Genomic DNA, 21,678 nt, shown 5'->3' with positions numbered 1-21,678 from the left:
ATGGACTGCAAAAAAGACAAATAATTGGGTGTTAGAACAAATTAAACCAGAACTATCACTAGGAGCTAAAATGATGAAACTGAGGTTATCATACTTTGGACACATAATGAGAAGACATGATTCACTAGAAAAGACAATAATGCTGGGATAAACAGAAGGGAGTAGAAAAAGCGGAAGGCCAAACAAGAGATGGATTGATTCCATAAAGGAAGCCACAGACCTGAACTTACAAGATCTGAACGGGGTGGTTCATGACAGGTGCTCTTGGAGGTCACTGATTCATAGGGTCACCATAAGTCGCAATCAACTTGAAGGCACATAACAACAAAACAAATCACAATCTTGTCTAGTAATAAAGGCTGATGCTTCTCTTCCTTTGAAACTCATATTGCTAAAGGTTTACAAGGGTAGCCTGTGATGTTCCTGTATTAATGTATATATGGTAAGTGCTGTTTGTATAGAAGATACATGGTAAGTGGAATGAAAGAGGAGGGGGGAGTAAATGAGCAGTAGAATGCTGGATGATTGGCTGAGTGTTTGGATGGCTGAGAGTATAAATGGAAGGATGACAATTGAATCTGGGTGAACGTGAGTGGGTTGTTTTGGTGGAGTTGGGAGGTGGGTGTGAGTTGGTGTATGTCAGGAGAGTGTGGAGAAAGAGGGAGGTGGAGTTCGGATTAGTAATAAGTCAAATATCACAGTAATAGATGAAACCATAAGCTTGTAGATCATTATCAAAGTTATCTTGTTATTAATGTTATTTAATAAATACTATTTTGGTTTACCGAAGGCCTGATCCTTGGCTGGGGTTTCACAGACCAGAAGGGAGGGTAAGGTAATAACCAAGGCTGAAGGGAAACAGTAACAAATGGTGGCAGCAGTGAAGAGGAGAAGATAACATTATAAGTATCCAGAGCAACCCCGAGTTATGAGTTATCTGCATTGATACAAGGGGGTTGGGAACAGCATAGGCACGCAGTCACGAATGTAACCGGATAGAGAGACTCAGGCAAGGTCTCTGGGAACATTGGTTGTAGAACGTGACTGGTGGTGCTGCCTAGCAGGGGGATCTATTGAGATCTGTGCTAGAGCGGAGAGAGAAACCATAAAAAAGGACAGTCTGGACTGGTGGAGTCCCTGGTGGTGCCTAGTGACAGGCAGTAGCCACGAGCAGGTAGGAACCTGACAGGGAGAGCCAGGGAAGGGTGTCACATAGCCCCTCAGAGATTAACCTTTCATTCACTATATTTGCCCAGAGGGGAACACATCAAGGAATGATTTCACACAAAGTGGAACAAAAAAATGTGTTCCTGCTCCTCTAAGCATGATCTTTAGAAACCACAGAATATCAAGCTAAGTCTAATCTTCACCTTACACGTGTTGAAGGGCTGTTGTCAGAAAAGGAAAGCAATATAAAATAGTAAAAAATAATAATGAAAGTAACATAATGAAAGATATCTGGAACAAAGGCCTGGTTTGCATTTAATGGAAAGCCAGAGTTAAACAAAGTGTGGCTTACAGAGAATAAGCATGCATTTATGTGCATATTACTAATATGTTCTTGGCTTGTTCTTGTGGTTTGTTTGGAGAGAAATAAACCACGAGGACTGGTTCTCAGGCAGCCATTATTTGAACAGAGTGAACCAGCATGTTTGCTTGTTCCTGGAAAGCCATACTTAGTTTAAATCTGGCTTAGCATTACGTGCAAACCAGCCTAAAATGTAACACTTAATTCAGTGAAGTCCTTGTTCTGCATTCAAATATAACCACAGTATATTCCTATTCAACAAAACATTTATGAGGATCTTAACTGTTAAGAATGTAATACAGTTCTCAAGCATATATCCTGGAATTTACAGCATGTTTACGCATAAGATTACCTTGGTTCATTCTGGTAGTTTTAACTCAAATTGCTTAGATCGTACTTTTCTTTTAAATGATTTCCTTCTTGTTCAGAGGAACATTGTTTCCACCTTGGTATCTGCAAATCTTGGGTTATATAGGGGATTGGGACCCAATCTCTGCCACATACCAATTAGGAGCAATGTCAATTAGGAACACTCCCACTATAATGAAATAGCTCACAGTAAAACAACATATAATGCAAGGCAGCTGGAAAATAAACCTATCTGGATATGCATAAACCCTTCTGAAACCACGGGTTCATCCACACAGTGATTTAGTGTGTGTCTGGTGCTATTTGCATCCCTTTGTAATTCGCATGGTTCACATGACATTGCAGGCAAGCAGGAGCTAAAACACAGTTTTCCCCTTTAAATCTGTATCAATCCAATCCAATTATAATGCGAAAAGGAAAGGAAACACTGTCTCAGCTTTGCGTCACTCCTCCATGTAGGCACTTTGTTTCAATGGTTTTTTAGTGGGCGGGCTCTCTTATGCCCCATCGCCTTCTCCCTCTCTTGCTGTAGCCTGCAAAAGCTGCCACAGCTGCAGCCTACTTTCTCTTTCACTCACTCCCTGATCTAATCAGTTTCATGTCAATTGCACCCCAACCCTCTGGAGTGCAATTGACAAGAAACAACAAAACTGACAAAAAACCCACTCCCCTACTCCATTAGCAATATTGATACTCCAGAGGGAGTAAACATGTAAAATTGGGGGCAGGTCTAAAAGGAAACAGAGATACTAAACCTTTCCGGAGGAACGCCGACTAGTGTGAACTGAAAACAGCAGACTGGAAGGTAGGAAGTGTGCACCTTGCAAATATATTGCAATGGGAAAAGCTGTGTCTTTAATACAAAGTTCAGCTTCTGTATGAATGAGCCGCACATCTAATGGAAAGAGGCAGCATGGGGACAGTCAAGGACAGATACAAAGACCAATTAGCCCAATCCTATAAACAGCCACAAAGATAAGTCTAGAGGTTTATCAAATCTATCTACATGCATACATGTTACTGATATAGCAAGAATATGACTGCTCTTTTAAAGAGGTAGAAAATTCTGACATTATTTATTCATATTTGTAGCCCAATAAGTCCAAGAGGCTGGACACAAATGAATAAGTTAAAACAATCATACAAACATGTAAATCAGCTGAACAGATAACATTTCTAAATCTAAAACTAAAGGTCCAAACTTTCAGGGCCTCTAAATAAGCCAAGTTAAATGACTTTACATGTCCCAAAATGATGTTCCTAAGGATAAACTCGAGAATATTGCATATATGGAGGAGCTACAAAGGATAACGCTACTTGTGCTTGTGTTCAGTATTACTAAGAGGGTACTCCTCTATTAGTCTTAAGAGACTGCAGCCAGATGGACAATGGTTTCAAGAGTGCCTACTTTCATAAGCGCTAAATGTGTCAGCTTGGAAAGGAACTACAAGGCAGATGCATTTTGCTTAATCTTGTTGAATCAAAGTAGTTGAAGTGACACTAATGTTATCAGAAGTTACAATCCACCAGACTAGGTAGAGTGGTTTTCAGTATGTGTTACCAACATGAAAATATTTTACAGTAAATTTCTAGGAAAAGAGAAAAACATATTCTAGTAGTACTTCTAAAAAAGATAATTGTACACTTGAAAGTTTACTATAGCTATTAAAAGTTTTGTGCAAATGGACTATATTTTCAGAAATCTTTCCATTTATTTAGCTCTCTTATCTCCCATAGGCAACCCAGTCATTGAATGCATCACAATTCTAGTGACTGAAACTGCTGAGAGCTAAAGAACATGAATGCTACATGCATTCATGCAACCACAGTCAATGCTTTCAAAACTTTTAATTATGCTCAAACAGCTGGTAGCAGCATTGACTCAAAGCCCCAGATTACCTTGATTGCTCTGTCATTATCTCTAATCAGCTGCTGCTTCTCATCTTCAAACTTTTGTAAAACATCCTGCAGACGCCTTTCTGCAGCAAGCTGCTGCTGGTTGCTTTCCTCTGTCAGAGAGGAAATGGTTGTCTTAAGGTCAGCTATGATCTAAAAAGAAAACAGTATGCTAAAGCTACTAAAGTAAGAAGTTTATGTTTTGCATGTATTTATGCTTGACACAAGAATTTGAGTTGGTAAACTCAACTGTGAAAACTAAATCATTTAAATTAACATATTACACACTAGGAAGCATAACATTCTACCAGGGCTGTGGAGTCAGAAGCAATTTTGGGTGGAGTCGGAGTCAGTAGAAATGTACCGACTCCGACTTCAAAATAAATTTTGATTGACAATTTTTAAAAAAATATAAATTCAAAATGTCAAAGAAGCTTCCCATGAAGTCAGCTGTAGTTGAGCATTTCACCATAACTCAAGATGGAAAACATTTTGTGTGTCAGTGTATGACACAGGACCCAGATGAAGACAAATGCTGTGATGCCAAGATCAGTGCATATTCAGGCAGCGATAAAAATGCTCCTATGAGAGCTTCCAATTTAAAAAGACATTTACAGCGCTTTCCAGGGCTGTGGAGTTGGAAGCAATTTTGGGTGGAGTCGAGTCGGAGTTGAACAGTAGAAAAATAGAGGAGTCAGAGTGGGAGTCGAAGGTTTGGCATACCGACTCCACAGCCCTGCATTCTACACAGAAAAAGAAATATAGTAAGACCTGGAATAGCATGAAACTGAATGTAAAAATATATGAAGAATTTTCCACTATAAAATTCCCCAATAATTTACTCATCAGAACAAAGCACATTTATTATGAGAAAAAATGGAAATTTTACTCACCGTGAATTTCTATTTGTAGATAGTGCTGGAGGACATTCCTCAGTAGGGATGACTCCTCCTACTGGTCGTGACAGGCAGGGTCTCTAAGCTTCTTTGTAGCCTCTCCTGTGGGAGGAGTCATCCCTCTCTCCAGACCAAACTGACAGAGCCAGGAACCCTCCTCAGGCCCCATATCCACATCTTCCCAGACGTCCCTAGAGTGGAAGCCTATACCAGGAGAAGCTGAAGAAAAGCGACAGACCAACACGGAACCAACGTGCTGGAAGACAGGTCACACATGAAGGGAAACACACAATACTAAACAACGTGTGCAAATGTAAGGCGCTGGCAGAAGCCCCAACTCCCCCACTCCCCCTCCCGCTCCAGAAGGTTGAAGCAGAGGAATGAGAGGTGGGTGGAATGTCCTCCAGCACTATCTACAAATAGAAATTCACGGTGAGTAAAATTTCCATTTTTGCTAGATAGTGCTGGAGGACATTCCTCAGTAGGGATATGACAGAGCAGTGTACTAGGACTCCGGGTGGGATTCCTCTGGCTAGGAGGCAACACCTTCTGGAGCACCTTCCTGCCAAATGCAGCATCGGCTGATGAGAATGAGTCCATTTTATAGTGCCTGATAAAAGTGTGTGGAGAAGCCCATGTAGCCGCCCTACAGATATCCATTATGGGGAACCCCCCCTAAACGCTGCTGAAGCCGCTGCCCCCCTAATTGAGTGTGCTGTGGTACCCAATGGAGGTTCCCTACCCAGAGCTTCATATGCATGTGCTATAGCCGCTCTGAGCCAGCGTGAGATAGAGTAGGTTGTTAACTTACACCCCTTTGATTTCCCAGAGAAGGCCACAAAGAGGGCCTCAGACCTCCTGAACTCTAAGGTACGATCCAGGTAGAAACGAAGAGCCCTCCTCACATCCAGTGAGTGCCACCTACGTTCCTGGGCACAGGAGGGAGCGGGGCAGAATGGAGAACCACTTCCTGTGACCTATGGAAAACAGAATTGATTTTAGGTAGGAATGCCGGGTCTGGTCGGAGGACCACCTTGTCCTGGTGGAACATGTACAGTTGAGGGTCCAAAGATAATGCCCCCAACTTGGAAACTCTGCATGCCGATGTAATGGAAACCAGAAAAACTGTTTTGAATGTCAAGAGGTTCAGAGAGCAGGTAGCCATCGGTTCAAATGGTGGTCCTGTCAACGCCATCAGCACCCAGGTAAGGTTCCAGTTTGGAAACCTGTGAATCATTGATGGGGAAACCAGCATCACCCCTCTTAAAAAAACATTTAAGGAATGGGTTGGAGGAAAACGGCCCCCCCCAGGCATAACAAAATGCTACTAAGAGCTGCAGCTTGTCTCTTGATTGTGGCCGCGCTCAGACCCTTATCTAGGCCCGACTGGAGGAACCCTAGGGGACCCCTGATGTCTCGAGACCAAGGTTCCACTGTATTTGCAGAGCACCAGGACAAGAAAACCTTCCACGTGGACGAGTAAACCCGGTTCATGGACTGTCTACGCGAGGCCAGTAGCGTGTCGAGCACTTTCCCCTTAAAGCCCTTACCGCTCAACCACAACCGCTCAGTCTCCAAGCTGTTAGCCGGAACAGCTCTGGTCGAGGATGGCAGACTGGTCCCTGAATCAGAAGATCCGTTCGAGAGGGTACCTGCCAGGGTGTCTTGACTGACATGTTCAGTAGGTCCGGAAACCAGGGACGTCGAGGCCAATGGGGTGTCACTATAATAAATTCCTCCTTCAATGTCCAAACCTGCTGGATCGTGTGTTGTATCAGCCCAAACGGAGGAAAGGCGTACAGGAGGCCTTGTGGCCACGGTGTGACTAGTGTGTTTGTGCCCTGAGCCTGGTGACACGGATTTCTTGTGAAGAACCTGTCTAGCTGTGTGTTTGCGGGTGTGGCAAAGAGATCCACTACTGGTTCTCCCCACCTGCGCACCACCTGTTGGAAAACTTCTGGGTTCAGTTGCCATTCTGCCTCCTTGATGGCTGTCCTGCTGAGCCAGTCGGCTACAAAGTTGTTTGTGCCTGCCAGGTGTTCGGCCTTCAGAGAGGCAAGATGCCTCTATGTCCATTTGAACAGGCGCTCCGCCTCGAGCATTAGGCCCTTCAATCTAGTGCCTCCTTGTCTGTGGACATAAGATTTCGCAGATGAGTTGTCGGTGCGTATGAGGAGATGCTTCCCTTTGATCTCTGGGGCGAAGACCAGTAGCCCCAGTCTGATGGCCCGTAACTCCAGTATATTTATATTGAGCTCCGCCTCCATTGCAGACCATGTCCCCAGGGCTACATTGTGGTCCAGGTGAGCCCCCCATCCGTACAAGCTCGCATCTGAGCTCATGATTATGCGTAGAGGATCTTCCAGGCTGACTCCGTGGGCCAACCTCTGAGGTTCCAGCCACCACCGGAGCTCTGTCCGTACTGTTGGAGGCACAGAGACCGAGCGTCTGTGTCGTAGGAGAATTGCCTCCTGGTAGGGCAGAAGGATCTGTTGTAGAGCTCTTGAGTGAAACTGGGCCCACTGAACTAGGTCGTATGCCGACACCATGGACCCCAAAAGCCGAGCTAGCCTCCTCAGGTCCAATGCTGGTGCAGCAACTGCTTCCTGAAGCAACAGCTGAAGTCTCAAAGCCCTATCTTCGGTGAGCCTCATGCGGAAAAGTTGCATGTCCAGGATCACCCCCAAGAGCGGAATAGTTTGGGATGGGGTCAGCATGCTCTGCTCCAAGTTCACTATGAAGCCCAGCCCTTGGAGCCATGATATAGTGAGATGGGTACCTGTGTGTGACTGGTCCCAGGATGGTGCTCTCACCAAGATGTCGTCCACGCATATCCCCATTGTTCTGAGATGTGCCACCAGAACCCCCAGTACCTTGGTGAAAACCCTTGGTGCTGAGGGAAGGCCGAACGGCAAGGCTCTGTACTGGAAGTGTCTGTTGTCGTATGAAAACTGGAGAAAGCGCCTGTGTTGTCTGCAGATTGGAATGTGTAGATACGCCTCGGAGAGGTCCACAGAGGTCAGCCATTCCTTTTGTCGACTAAGAAAAAAAAATTGAATATACCCCTGATTTCCTCTCTGAGGGAACTACTGGCTCTATTGCCCGGATGTTCAGCAGGTGCTGGATAGCTTCCAGGTAGCGCAGGTGCTTCTCCGGCCTTCGAGACCTTGGGGTGGGTCGAAACCGGTTGTGTGGAATGCGAAGAAACTCTATGGCATATCCCATGGACACTGTGTCCAGCACCCATTTGTCTGAGGTGATGCCTCTCCAGCGGGGGGCAAACTCTAGAAGCCTTGCTCGCACTCCGCGAGAGGCCTCTGGCAACCGCCAGTCAGGAGGAGGAGCCCTTTTGGACTCCCTTCTGGTTCCTTCCTGAGGAGAATGGGGTGCCTCCCGGTTTAGAGGAGGAAGTGTGTCCACCCCCTTTGTCTTGTCTGCCCCAGCGAAGCCTGTTGGAATGCTGACTGCGAAATCTAGAGAGCTGTTTTGAGGAACAAAAAAACTGGTTCTGCCTGCCCTTCCGTTCCTCTCTTCTGGCCATAGGGAGTGCTTTCTTCTTGCCCCTAGTTTCCACCAGGTGGGCCTCTAGAGGCTCCCCAAACAGCTTAGAACCTGAAAAAGGTAGGGCAGTGAGGCGGGTCTGTGACCCTGAGTCCACAGGCCACTGCCTGAGCCAAATGTTACGCCATGCCACAGTGGAGGCAGCCATAGAGCGCGCTGCAAACTGTAGGGCATCCATGGATGCGTCGGCTGACAAGGCCGAGACGTACGCCATTTTCTTTAACCCATCCTTTACAAATTTTGGGACATCGTCCCGTGCCCCAAACTCTTCAGCCCACATAAAAACCGCTCTGGATAAAACTGAGGAAGTGGCTGCGGCTCTGAAGCCTACTGCATCTGCCTCAAAGCTCCTGCGAAGAGCCCCTTCGACTCGCTTGTCGCACTGGTCCTTAGGCCCCCCCTCCCCTTCTGTTGGGATCACTGCAGAGCTAGCAAGAGCAGCAATAGGCGGGTCCACTGTGGGAAAACGCAGTCTCGCCATGATCCTGTCGGCAAAGACGTAATGTTTCTTTGCCCACTTGGCAGGTGGCTTTGGTTTGCATGGTGATGACCATTCAGCATCCCACACGTCATCAAACGCCTGGGGAAAGGGAACTGAAACCTGCTTAGTGTCCATGGAGGGGAAGGCCTTTTTTGCACCTGCCGAGGCTGACTGAGTGGGTGCATCGCCTCCTGCCTCAGCCTCTGGCAGTTGTAGCACTCTGCGGGCCTTGGAAAGGAGCGGCTGAAAAACCTCTGGAGCAAAGAGTCTGGGTTGCATCTGGGTGACCTCTATTTCCTCACCTGAAAGCTCCCCCTCTTCCCTGTCCTGCTCAAGTAGTTCTTCAGAATCTGATAGTACCCCACCTGTGGCACAGGAGCCTGCCTGGGCGACTGTGCCTGTGCCTGCCGATCCCGAACCACTGAGGATGAGGGACCTGCATGAGTCTGTGGGGAGGAACGCCTTGCTATCCCCCCCCAACGCGCTATGACCCAGGTGCTCCTTGTCACCCCTGGGTGCATCCTTAGCTGGCTCACTGTAAAATGTAGGAGGGTGGGGGCGAGCCCCCTCGCCTCATGTCTTGATTGGAAAGGGAAGAGGACCTGGAGTGGCTGTCTCTTAAAGATGAGCTGCCATGCCTGTCCTCCCTGCTGGAGCCTGTGGAGGAGGATAAGCGCCTCCGCTTTCCCCTGTGGGGACGCTTCCTCAAATGTTTGCGCTTCTTACTTTTACGTGCGTGTGAGAGAGAGAGCCACTGACTTCAGAAGCAATGAGCTCTTTAACCCAGGTCATAAATTTGGGAAACAGAGTGGGGGGGAAAAACATCCATACCTTCATCTAGGAGATTCATCCCCCCGCTGTCTACGCTCTGGGACGGAGAGAAGACTGATTGCTGAGAGTCCTCTAGGTCCCTTGCCTCCCCCACGTGGCAGGGCTCTTGGCGGGAAGGCGGAGAGGAAGCGGGTGAGGCCATAATATGGCGGCCTTGACTCCCTGACGCTGAGGGAAAAGCGCGGGAATCACTTTACAGGCGAGCTGCGTTAGCGGGTGCCGCTCAACCCCCTGCTGAGACGTTCTCCCACGACGAGGCAAGCCTTTGGTGAAGTGGGGGGGGAGCCAGGAGCCGCGATCCCACTGAACGCGAGGGTTGCAGAAACGCGGCTCCGCGGAGCGAGGTGACAGACTCCCGTCTGGGCGGCTGCTGCTCTGCTGGTATGCTGCAGCTAGCCGCACTCCGCCCTTCTTCGGCCTCCTTTCCGACGCCTGTGAACCCAGCCGGGTTCAGCCTAGCCTCACAAACCCCAGCCCCACGGAGTGATGGTAGGGAAGGAGAAGGAAACAGGCAGGGAGGAATAAAACCAACGTAAGGAGAGGAGAAAATTAGCATAAGAAAAAACGCTAAGAGGAAGAATCAGAAAGCGAAAGAAAGAAGCTCTAATAGAGAGGAGAGATTAACTGTAGACCTTCACTGACCGCAGGCAGGGCCGGTCTGGAGAGAGGGACGACTCCTCCCACAGGAGAGGCTACAAAGAAGCTTAGAGACCCTGCCTGTCACGACCAGTAGGAGGAGTCATCCCTACCGAGGAATGTCCACCAGCACTGTCTAGCAAATATGGGTTTTACAATTTTCCACTTCACTGAAATTATTTTGAAAAATCAATAGTCAAACATATTCACACATTTATTAGGATATGTAGCAATGATTAACAACATTCTGACCTAACCCCCAAAGAATGACAACTGAAATATAAATAAAAAGTCCTCACTATTGATAGACATTTGATACTTTGTTTTAGTTAGCATTTGCCAACTTTCTCTTCAAAGCTGCAGTCTATTGCACTGCATTGCACCATGCTCAAGAAGGCACCCTGATGTGTGGAAACAGTTTTTCAGAGGGTGCACAAGTTGCGGTCTAAAGCGGACCCTGAAAATCACATACACATGTCCAGAGGATTGTGTTGGGGGGGGGGAAGGTACTTTAGAGCCTGGTCCAATGACATATATTACATTTAGCTTATGAAATTCATCTAACATAGTTTTCAGTGCCAAAATGTAAAGTACTAGAATATGTCAAGTTCTGAATGAGATTCCTACAAAAGTATGCATGTGTTAGTGCGCACGTGCATGTTAGCTGTAATACTTGTTTGTCTACTATCTAAGGTCACAATCCTTAGCACATTCACTTTGGAGTAAACTTCTCTAGACTCTGTTGGACTGAGTTCTGAGAAAACACGCCAAGGCACAGGCAGTAAGGATATTTAGTTAGCCATATATAATTTTTTTTGCACTATTGAACTTCAGAGTCCCAGTGAGGCACAAAAACTAGGCAATGTGGTGATGATGGTGATTATGCTTGTGCTTCAGCAGGGGATTTTATTGTTTTTAGTCTATTGCTTAGTTCAGCTGCTTTTGTCATTATCCAGCTGCATCTATTTATATTGGATGCTTTTAATTTTATAGGTGTTGGAGTAATTCATAATTTTAATAAATAATAGTGATAGACATATACAGGCAGTTTAGTGCAAACATTTTCTGTCAGCTTTACAGCAACAAGGACAATTCAAAGAAAACAATTGTTCCTAGTAAAGCACTGATATGAGAACATATTTAATAAGTCTGCGTCTGTGTTATAATTGCTTTTAATATGTTTTCTTTAATAATATGTTCTAACCCTTTTTTAAAAAGATGTTTTTAAAGCTTTTTTAAAAAAATGTTTTTAACGTTTTGTTTTAATGTATTTTAAGTCTTTCTATGATGTTTTAAAGTGTTTTTAGCATTTTTGTTTGCCGCCCTGGGCTCCTGCTAGAAGGAAGGGCGGGATATAAATCAAATAATAAATAATAAGGGAACACATCTGGAAAAGGTTTTCTTAAAAACAGCCTATGTGTAGCTTAATATACCAAGGTAGATCATATATAGTTGGATTTTTGTTCTAAATAACTAACATGTCGGGCAGAAAGATCTTGCGTATGTGCAGCTACCTATTCACCCAATGTTCTGGGGCTTAGGCTTAAATGCAATACATGTCTACTGAGAAGTAAGCTCCATTAGGTTCAATTGGGTTCAATTACTCAAAGGTACACGTGTATTGGATTGTAGCCTAATTCATTAAATCAACAGTGCAGATGGATCCAACATCAGACTGGCCGAAAAGGAATGCCATTTGACTTGTGAAGGTTGGATGCTTTGAAAACACATCCAATCTCTCCAAATAATTTAAGAATATCACATTAATTAAAATAAAATTACATAAAACAGGGAGAGACTACCTGGATGGGACTCTCTTTAGGGTTAAAAAGTTGTGATGTTTTAATTATGTATTAAGAATTTTTAAAAAGTAACGGGCAGGAAAGTAATTTGGGCAGTAATTTTTAGGGGAGAAAAACGTAATTGTTTATTTTGTCCAAACTTCAGAGAAAATTTCTTTGAATCTATTTTTTGTGTGGGTGTTAAAAAGTGAATGTTCCAAGAGGCCAGAGAGAGTTAGATTAGGCTGATGTTGTCAGCAGCACAACCACATGAAAGTTACAAGTGACATATTATTAACATTACATTATGAAAACTATGTTCAAATGACAGCAAGAGACTGATGCAAATCCCACAAGTGAAGACATTCAGAATTAAAAATGAAGTCCAATTTTTTAATTCAGTCTCTGTGCCAAAACTGTGACCCATAAGGCTACGATACATGTAGAAACTCCTACAATAGCCTCCTCAACAGAAATTAGACATACAGAGACTTGTTTTCCAGGATACATCTAGAGAACAGTTTGCATTACATATTTGGTGCAGACACTGATGAATTTATTTCTTAAATTATTTGTGTCCTGCTTTTTTGCTCTCAAAAGGCACTCCTTTTCTATGTCATTACAGGGGAGCTTACTTTGCTGAAATGTTTGTGAACAGATATCATCAAGAACACTGTCCACTTCCCTTGAACAAGATCCATTGCTTGTAATGGCAGACTGGAATTCTTCCCAGATTTGCACCAGAAGAAGGGCTGATGAAAATCTGCTGCCTTCCAGCCAGCTGTTTCATCAAGCAAAGTTTGAAAACTTCCTGTTAGTGGATTTACTCATACATCAGCACTACAGTATGCCAGTTCAGCCTGGTTAGGTACTTATCGCTTTACCATTTTAATGCCAAGATTTGGAGTTAGGAGTATTACCATTTCTTGGACATAATTCTTCCTATGGGTCTCTTTCCTCCTATAAGGAGGGTAGGTAGGAGTAGAGTTTTTATGGTGCAGTAGCATCTAGGCCACATTGCATCATACACAAGATGATGTTTCAAGTAACCTTCTCTGAATTTCCATTCAGTTGATGCATAAATCAAACTAGGTCTCAACGTTCATTTATTTCTATTTGGTGTACATAAAAATAAACCATGCAGAGAATAGAACAATAAAAGTCATCATAAAACAGAACAAAAACAGATCCTATGGTGAAGGAGGAGGCTGTACGAGCCTTCCCTGGGTGATATAGAGCAGAGCATTGATTCACTTACTCTCTCATGCTGGCACAATTGGCACAAACCCAATTATAAGGCTTCATCAAGCTATAAGGCCAGACCTCTTCTGCCCTTACTGTGTCACTGTTGCTCTCCATTGCCACCACATTTGTTCAGTGCAGCCACCCTGTGATGATGCTTTCTTGTCCCCAGTTTGTAACAGGGGAGATCAGGATGCAGTATGCATAATTTGTTCTTGCTCAGCTTCCTGCTTATAGCGTGAGCAGCACAATCATCTTCTGAGCTGTATTGCAGAGACCTGCCCCTTGCTCTCCAAGGAAAAGGAATGCTAGGGAAAAATGGCATTCTTCAAGGTCATCTCTCACCTGAGGCAGCAGTCCTAACCTGTCTCAGTTATAGAGTGGGTGAAGAAAAAAAGAGAAGGGAGATTTCCCCAATATCTTGGGTTTCTCTAAAGCATTCAACCACTTTTATGTTGCCTGCTGGCTAGGTCTCAGACAAACAGGGAATTGCTTTGCCTGTATAAAGCCCTGCCTCTTAGCTAAAGAAACATGCTCTCCTACAGGCCAAAAAGTGCACAACTGGAACAGGAAGGGGAAAAAAAACCAAGGTAAGCCTAAGCATTAGAGCCTCAGAATACTTGCATACACACATTGCAAGAGTTTACCTACTGCATTAATTTAACACTGTCTCTGTGATTTTTAAAAAGGTGGCATCCCCAGAAGTTGGCAAATTAATACATTTAATTTGATGATGAAAGGAGGAAAACAAAAAATGGCAACAAGTAAAATGGCAACTTGAACAGTCAGCAGTAGAATATAAAAGGAAAAAGAACAAGTGCAGCTGGAATGATATTCTAACATTGTAAAAACAGAAGCAAGTGTAGCTTATTTCTATTTTCATAGAACTGAAAACTGAAAGCCAGAACAACAACAACAAAACACTCTAAGCTTTGTAAAGTAGTAATGTTTCCTACCTGTGAAGATTTGGCAAACTTCTGACTGTATTCCTTTTCAATCTGCTTCAACCTGCTGTTGGCCTGAAATACAGACACATACACACACACAAAGGAAACCAGATTATCCCAGATGAAGAACATGTACAGACATTTTGCCACTGACCCCTGTTGCCTGGCATCTTGTCTACATGCCTATCACTAAGCAACTGGGATCTCTGCCAATTCCAACGCCCTTTTGTGGCAGCCAAAAAACCGCTAGGGCTTGTCTTTCATCTAGGGCCAACTATTCATCACTTGAAGGGGGGGAGGGAAGAGAATAGTACCTCTGCTGCCAATTATTAGAAAAACATAAAGGACTCTGTGGATTAAAAAGGGGGGGGGAGAGAAAAGGAGTTTATCAGGATGACTTCATCACAGCGAGAAGAAAAAGGAAAGGAAAAAAGCCACAAGCTCCACTGGAGGCTGTGAGGGTACAATGTGATACATACAGTACTCCATGATTTTGTGTGCCAGCTGATGCCTACAAGTTTCTTCTGTCATATTCTTGCAACCTTTTTACTGAAAGCTGGCTGCACAGAATAAAAAATCCAATATGCTATGGAACCACACAACCAGTTGGGCTCCCTTTGACCCACAGCTCTGTCTGTCTCTCCAGCTTATCTTTCATATCTGAAAGATAAGGCATAAAGCAATCAGGAAATAGGGGATTGTTTGTTGTTGTTCATATCACATCCAACTGAGAGGGCAGTTTTCCTGAAATTCATCACACATACAAAAATAGCACTTACAAATTCTCTACTATATCTCAAGCTTACGTGGGCCACAATTTTGATTTAATTAATATTTGACTAACCAGTTCCAACAGCCATCTCTCAGAACTAATTTCATACCAGTAATTGCTCAGTGTTATGTTTCTGGATAAAGAATGCAAAAACATACATTCTAAGAAATATTTGCAGATAATGCAGCACAGTGGCTATAATCCAACAGCTCTGATGCATGGGCTTCTGTTCTCTTACAGAGCAGGGAAACACTCAGTGAACTACACCACAAACAAGCATTGTGCTGATGTGGAATATTTTTATGAAAGTGGACAAGAAGCTTTGGACAACACCCACTAAGATTTGAAAAAAGTATTAGAAAAAATAGTCAGTCAAAACCATTGACTCTGTGGCTAAAGCTATGAGCTCATTTTAGAGTTCAGTACTGCAGCTGTGGGTCGGAATTAACTTTTCTCTGAACTAAATATAAAAAAGAACGTAACTTAGCCTGTGCCAGTAAGGAACTCCAATGATGCCAAAAGTAGAGTGCACAGGTACTGCAGACCACCCACTGGTGATCAAAGGCACAGTTAGGGCCTAAAGAGTCCCTTCAACATTTGGCAAAAAAAAAAATAGGGGTACATATTTTATTTATTACCCTCCACACACGTCTCAAGGCGATGTACGAAATACACTAAAACAGTTTGAAACAATACAGAAAATAGCGGCAGATAAAAAACAATGTCAAATAGAGACACCTATTCATCCAGCTGGGAAGCTGGAACAAAAATGTATTCAATTGTTTTTGGAAAGTGCAGAGAGTTGGTTCCTGTTGTACCTCCACAGGAATGCTGGTCCACAGAACAGGGACAGCCACACTGAAAGCCCTGCCCCAAGTTAACTGGAGAGCAGACTTCTGAGAACTTTGGAACTTGTAAAAGCTCTACCACAGACTGCCATAACCTACTGGTTAAAAAAGGAATAGGGTGGTCTCTCAAATAACCTGGTCCCAAGCTGAAGAGGGCCTTATATATTAGTGCCAAAACCTTGAACTTGCCCAAGTAGCAGATTGGCAGCCAATGCCAATCCCACAACGAAGATATTTTGCACTAGCTGCAGCCTCTGGACCAACCTCAAGGGGAGCCCCATATAGAGAGAATTGCAGTAATACATTACTGAGATTACCAAAGCATGGACAGCTGTAGTCAAGCTATTCCAATCCAGGAACAGCCAAAGCTGGTAAAAGGCACACCTAGCCACTGAGGTAATCTGCGCCTCCAAGTGACAGAGCTGGATCAAGGAGCACCACCAAACGACGCACCTACTTCTAAAGAGAGAGTGCGACCACATCCAGGGTAGCAACTTACTGACTTTCTGGACCTAGGAACCACTCACCCACAGAGCCTGTGTGTTGCCAGGATTCTGCAGGATATACTAAAACAGTATATATTCTTACAGATTATTTTCTGTAGAGCAGTGGAAATCACACACCTCTTATGGTTACTATGGGACTAACTCTCAACCAGAAACCTAACAGTGGAGGAGGAGCCTCGCTGTGAGGACTGAAGCATATTGCTTTTGTCTTCCTAAAATTCCCCCAAGTCTTTCTTGCACTCAGAAGGATTCAAAATTGACCAGATCAGCAGCTTAGTTGGTGAAAGTGATGTAAGTATTTTTATTACACATATCACACTATTATATGGTGCTCCCAGTGGTCACCAACCCAAATTAAAGTCAACACAGTTTAGCTTCAGGAACAGTGCAACAGCAGATCCTTTTCCACAACCCACAGGTCCATGCCCATGTAAGGTATTCTACCCATGAAGTAAACATTAAAACAAATATATATATATTGCAGCAACACATGCTCTTGGGGGTTTCATCCCCTGAAAATACCTGAAAATTATAAGAAAATACCCCAAACAGTTTGACCAAAAAGAATGGCAGTACACATGCCATGACATTGCAATGGCAGTAATGATCACTCAACTCAATACTGCCATCAAATTTCTGAAAACTAGCATCTGTTCTGTAAATTGCCTACAAGTTCATAGCTATGGAGCAAGCTAAGAGTATGGACTATGTCTTTAGGACCAGAAGAACTGCCTTGCTAAAGATGTTTTGAAACATTAACTTCAGAATATAGTTTTCTAAAAAGTACAGTTTCAATGTACAGGAATAAGGCTAGGGGATCCTTTGTAAGGCAGCATTTGGACTAAAAAGAAAAGAGACAATCTAGTATTGGGTTAACATTCACAACTATGTACACCAGAAAGAAGTACGTATAGTAATTAGCAGGTATTATATCTATTACAAAGGTTATTAACTTGAAGGATTTGGAGGTTGTGGTTGCATGATTTATACAAATAGCACTACAGTTCCACTAATTCTACTGATACATATATAGATTTGAAGAGTAGCACCTAAATGAGTAAAAATGAAATTGTATAGTAGGAATTATGTATGTGCTGATATACGAAAGACAAAGGCAGACAATGTATGACTCTCATCATCCCTGATCATTGCCCATGGTGGCTGGAGCTGATGGGAGTTGGATTTGAACATCTGGAAGGTACAATGTTGGCTACTACTGAACTATTGTATATTTCTGGACTACCTTTCATCAGGGCTTAGGGAACAGGGCTGAGTAGTTTTGACCCTTCTTGAAGGGCAGGTTTCAAAAGGTGGTGCTTGACACCATGGCCTTTGATTATGGTGTCCAACATGATTCCATCTTGTCCCCTAAATTCTTTAATATCTACATTAAATCACTAGGGGGAGATTGTCTAAAGATTTTGTTTGTGTCATCAACAAAATAATGATATCACTAAGTTCTCTTGCCTTTTTTTTTAATCAGCTCCTGAAGAGGTTTCAATTAGTGCCTGAAATCAGTGATGGACTAGATATGAGTGTATAAGCTGAAACTTAACCAAGACAAGCCAAAAATATTGTTAGACAGCAGAAGTTCTGACTGAGGGTTAGGTGTAAAGCCTGTTTTGAATGGGGTTACTCTCCTCTTGAAGAACAGGGTTCATAGTTTGAAGGTGTTCCTGGATAATCAGGTAGTGGCTGGGGCCAAGATGTTTTCACACAACTTTAGCTGATGTGCCAACTGCACCCTTTCCTGGAAAACTCTAGCCATTGTCACACATGCCTTGGTCACATCTACATTAATTGCACTCTACGTGGGGCTGCTTCTGAAAAGTGTTTGGAAATTTCAGTGCAAAATACAGCAGGCGGGGTTGCATTTGGAATCCATTTTTAGTTAGGGTGTGCATTGGCTTTGTGCAAGAACTGAATAATGGGATTAGCTGGGGTGATTCAGGGATCATTCCCCACCCCCACCCCGTGAGTTGAAGCACATGTAGATATGCCTCAGGACACCCACAAAACCTTTTGTTGCTCTGCACTTCTATTCTTTGCTGTTTTCCTATATCTCTATGTTTCTCTAGGCCCATGAGCTTTGCAAGAAGTGAGGCTGTCCAAAATGTTGCCTGTAGAGCAGCAAAGAGCTCTGAATTTGTTATTGTTGTTAAAACACAGCAGCAGGGTTTTGAAAAAAAGTTAAAGGCTTCATTTCAGGTTTTTTTTTTTAAAAAAACTACATTGCTTTGTTCTGAGAAAACAAAAACAAAACACTCAGAGCTCCATAGGAATTTTTTTGGATAGCTTCATGTTGTAAGACCCATCAGAGGACACAAACAAGCTCCAAAAAGGAAAGGCTGGCATGAAGCTGCAAAGTTTTTAAAAATGCACAAGGAAGAACACACATCACTCAGTCACCTCTTAATTATTTTAAGTTAAGAAAGACTAAGAGCTAAATGCCCTCCCCCAAAGGGATTATGGTAGACAGAGAATCTCTTTTTCTTACCACACAAAGGGTTGTTTTATACAGAGCAGCTCAGAACCCCAAATACAGATCGAGCAAGAGCAACTCAGAAACAGACTGGACTTTTTAAAATTGCAGAGATACAGATACTAAGTGAATTCTGGGGCTCACGCACTTCCCTATTTTTTGGAGCATGTAACTCTGATATTGTTCAATCTGCATTAATTGCCAATCTGATTCTGGGAATAATTCAAAGAGCTAATTATTACTTCCATTTTTCTTGTGCACTTGAAGACCTAAATGTTTTGGGACCAAGATATTCAAGGTAAACCTTTTCACAAATGAGCCTAGCTGTTCAGTGTGCTAATCATTAGTAGGGCTGGCTCAACACAGTGTGCCAGGTAAAGTGGGTTGCTATCACTGTAGCCTTTGTGCCCCCCTGCCTTTCCCCTTGCCACTTTTCTCTACCAATTTGGGGATGTGTTCACCTCTCAATGCTGGGTTTGGATAAATTTTAACCAATATCTGACCATTGTGGGAAAGCAATGGTGTAGCACATGGGCACTCTACGCATCTTCCTCAACAACAATGCCTCACTCTTAGGAAGGATTCCATTAAATGTAGTTTATTAAACTTTAATAAAGTTTATTTTGTGTTCTCTTGTGCTCATTGAACAGCATAGATGATCTCTGTGGCCACCTCAACTACAATGCCTTGCTCTGAGGAAGATCCCAGTTGGCTAGGACATGGCACAGGTCCTTTGCAGCTGCAGTACCCCTTTATTGGTGTTCATGAGAGTTGGTAAAACTATTTTTGTTTGGTTTCACTATCCACCCACCCACAATGTTTATATCTGGCTTCTGATTTTTTTAAGCTTGTTTTTTTTGTTTAGTCTGTATTGTTACATGGATTGTATACTGTTGTAATTGGTGTTATGAGCTGTCTTGCAGGCCCCATGAGGGCATAATATATATTACTGCATGTAAAGAAATACTCCAGGCTCAAGTCTAAATAAATCTTGCGAGCTCAAAGACAGAACTGTGTAAACAGGAATAAATTTTCAGGGCCTTCTTATAAAGGTGGGGATTATATGAATGATGAGGCCACCCCTGGAATTTTACTTGCTGCATTCTGATCAAACAAACAGTTCTCTTCAGTGTCAAGCTAAGGGAAAGCCAGTCCTATGAGCGTACTAGAAGCCTGCTGTGCACAGCACTAATTGGTTGGGACCTGTGCCATCACAAACCTAAGTCCCCCCAATCCCCGGAGCAGTTTTGGAACTCTGAAGTACTCAACTTAATAAAGAACCGATATTCATTAAATATAAATCCAGTTCTTAAAAATAAAAAGGTTGATGACCCTTCTACACCAAGAAGGGAGGAGCAAGATTGATGACAAGTAGTTTTCTAATCAACGGAAAATATATCTTATCAATTTCTTTAGAAAGGTAATGAAAGCTGGGCTCATGTCATGGAGGAAAAACCTGCCACAACTCCTGTTTTCTTATTTTGTTTGTATGCAACTTGCTGTGACCGAGATCTTGTACATTCTGCACTTAATAATTCACTGAAGTCCAAGAATATTCCAAGAAGTCCAAGCTCGATTCTGCAAACAGTACTGGCAAACAAATTTATGTAATTTCCCTTATTTACCCATAATTTATTCTTGTCTGACTAATCATGGGGAGGGGAGAAGGGCTATGCAGGATAAATCCCATCCTATAGAAATCTTTTCTTCCCTCTAGCTTTTGCATTTTACTGCAGGAATTGCCAACATGCTTTCAAACATATATTTGCAGCCATAAGGGCTAGAAACTTGCTGTTTTTAAAATGAAAACCAAGGCCCAATAATATATTTTGCTCATTGTCTGCACACTTGTAGAATTATAGCTGACACACCATTGGTAGGTATGTAAACCAAAGCTATTTATACATTAAACTGTAACTGTAGTTTTGACTTACAGTCTATTTCAGAACCAAAAATGAGAAGGGAACAAACTAGATACGTTCACTGGAAAGTCAGGCAGTATTCATTATGTTCTAACTCATTCCTTATTGTAGGGAGCTACAGTGCCTGATAGGCTTTAGTGCCAATTTCAGGTGCTGTTTGAAACTGCTATTTTACATCTGGCTAAACTTTTGAATTGAGAAAAGTGATTTGCCATGGTGGAACTAATTCCTGTCCGATTCTGGTTTTTGTTTTCAACCTTGTTTTTGAAAGATTTTCCTTTTATCCAATTTAGTTTGTGATTTTATCATGCTTCCTTGGAAGAAACTTCCCCTGACACCAGTAAGGCTAACTCTAAAATTAAGTTTTATGAGTTACATAAAGGGGAAAGTGTTTAAGCAGAGGTTCCAGTGTTTGTGGGGATATTTGTAACTGATGTATATACCATTCTATCAGTGATGAAAAACTGCTATTTACATGACACTATTCTATACTAATTATATCCATATTGTAGGCTTGTACCATGTTTGGCCAGAGCCAGAATGCTAACAGTTAGCTGGAATTAGATCAAAAGGCTGTACTGACCTATCTTTTAAGGCCTTCATATTATGCTAATGAAGGCTGTGTTATTCTCTTTCTTTCCAGTAATATTTTAACAGATATAATTTAACTCCAGCTCTACAGCACTGCTCTGCAGAAAACTCACACTACTTGCTGGTAAAATCTTGTTAAACTTCCTTAAACAGATCAGAAGTGATGATTAACAAGATATTTGTCTTGTAAAGAAAACTTCTGAAGCATTCCTTTCCTCTTGTCTGACTCACTCAGCTAAGCTATGGGCCAGTGTTTGTGACACTACAAACAAATGCTTATACAGTGATCCGTTCTGACATCATAAACACTGGGTTGTGGTTTCCCTGAATGAATGAGTTCTGTAGCTGGCTGCTGCCTAAGTGAAAGTTTTCATTCCTAAATACCTTGA

The 21,678-nt window shown here is 43.0% G+C and overlaps 1 protein-coding gene across 7 annotated transcripts in view; it reads right to left on the bottom strand.

Moving 5' to 3' along the window:
• CEP112 (centrosomal protein 112) overlaps nt 1–21,678 on the bottom strand; it is a 433,937-nt gene that overhangs the window by 104,781 nt on the left and 307,478 nt on the right. For all 7 annotated transcript variants that reach the window (XM_061615587.1, XM_061615581.1, XM_061615583.1 and 4 more), the window contains 2 exons: nt 14,178–14,240; nt 3,797–3,946 (listed from right to left, as the gene is read on the bottom strand). In XM_061615587.1, the coding sequence (XP_061471571.1) occupies nt 3,797–3,946; nt 14,178–14,240 (213 nt within the window). The remainder of the gene's footprint in view (nt 1–3,796; nt 3,947–14,177; nt 14,241–21,678) is intronic.

Source organism: Rhineura floridana, chromosome 3, assembly GCF_030035675.1.
Source record: "Rhineura floridana isolate rRhiFlo1 chromosome 3, rRhiFlo1.hap2, whole genome shotgun sequence".
Lineage (NCBI taxonomy): Eukaryota > Metazoa > Chordata > Lepidosauria > Squamata > Rhineuridae > Rhineura > Rhineura floridana.
The sequence above is the reverse complement of the archived record's forward strand: the minus strand, read 5'-3'. Positions and strand labels throughout refer to the sequence as shown.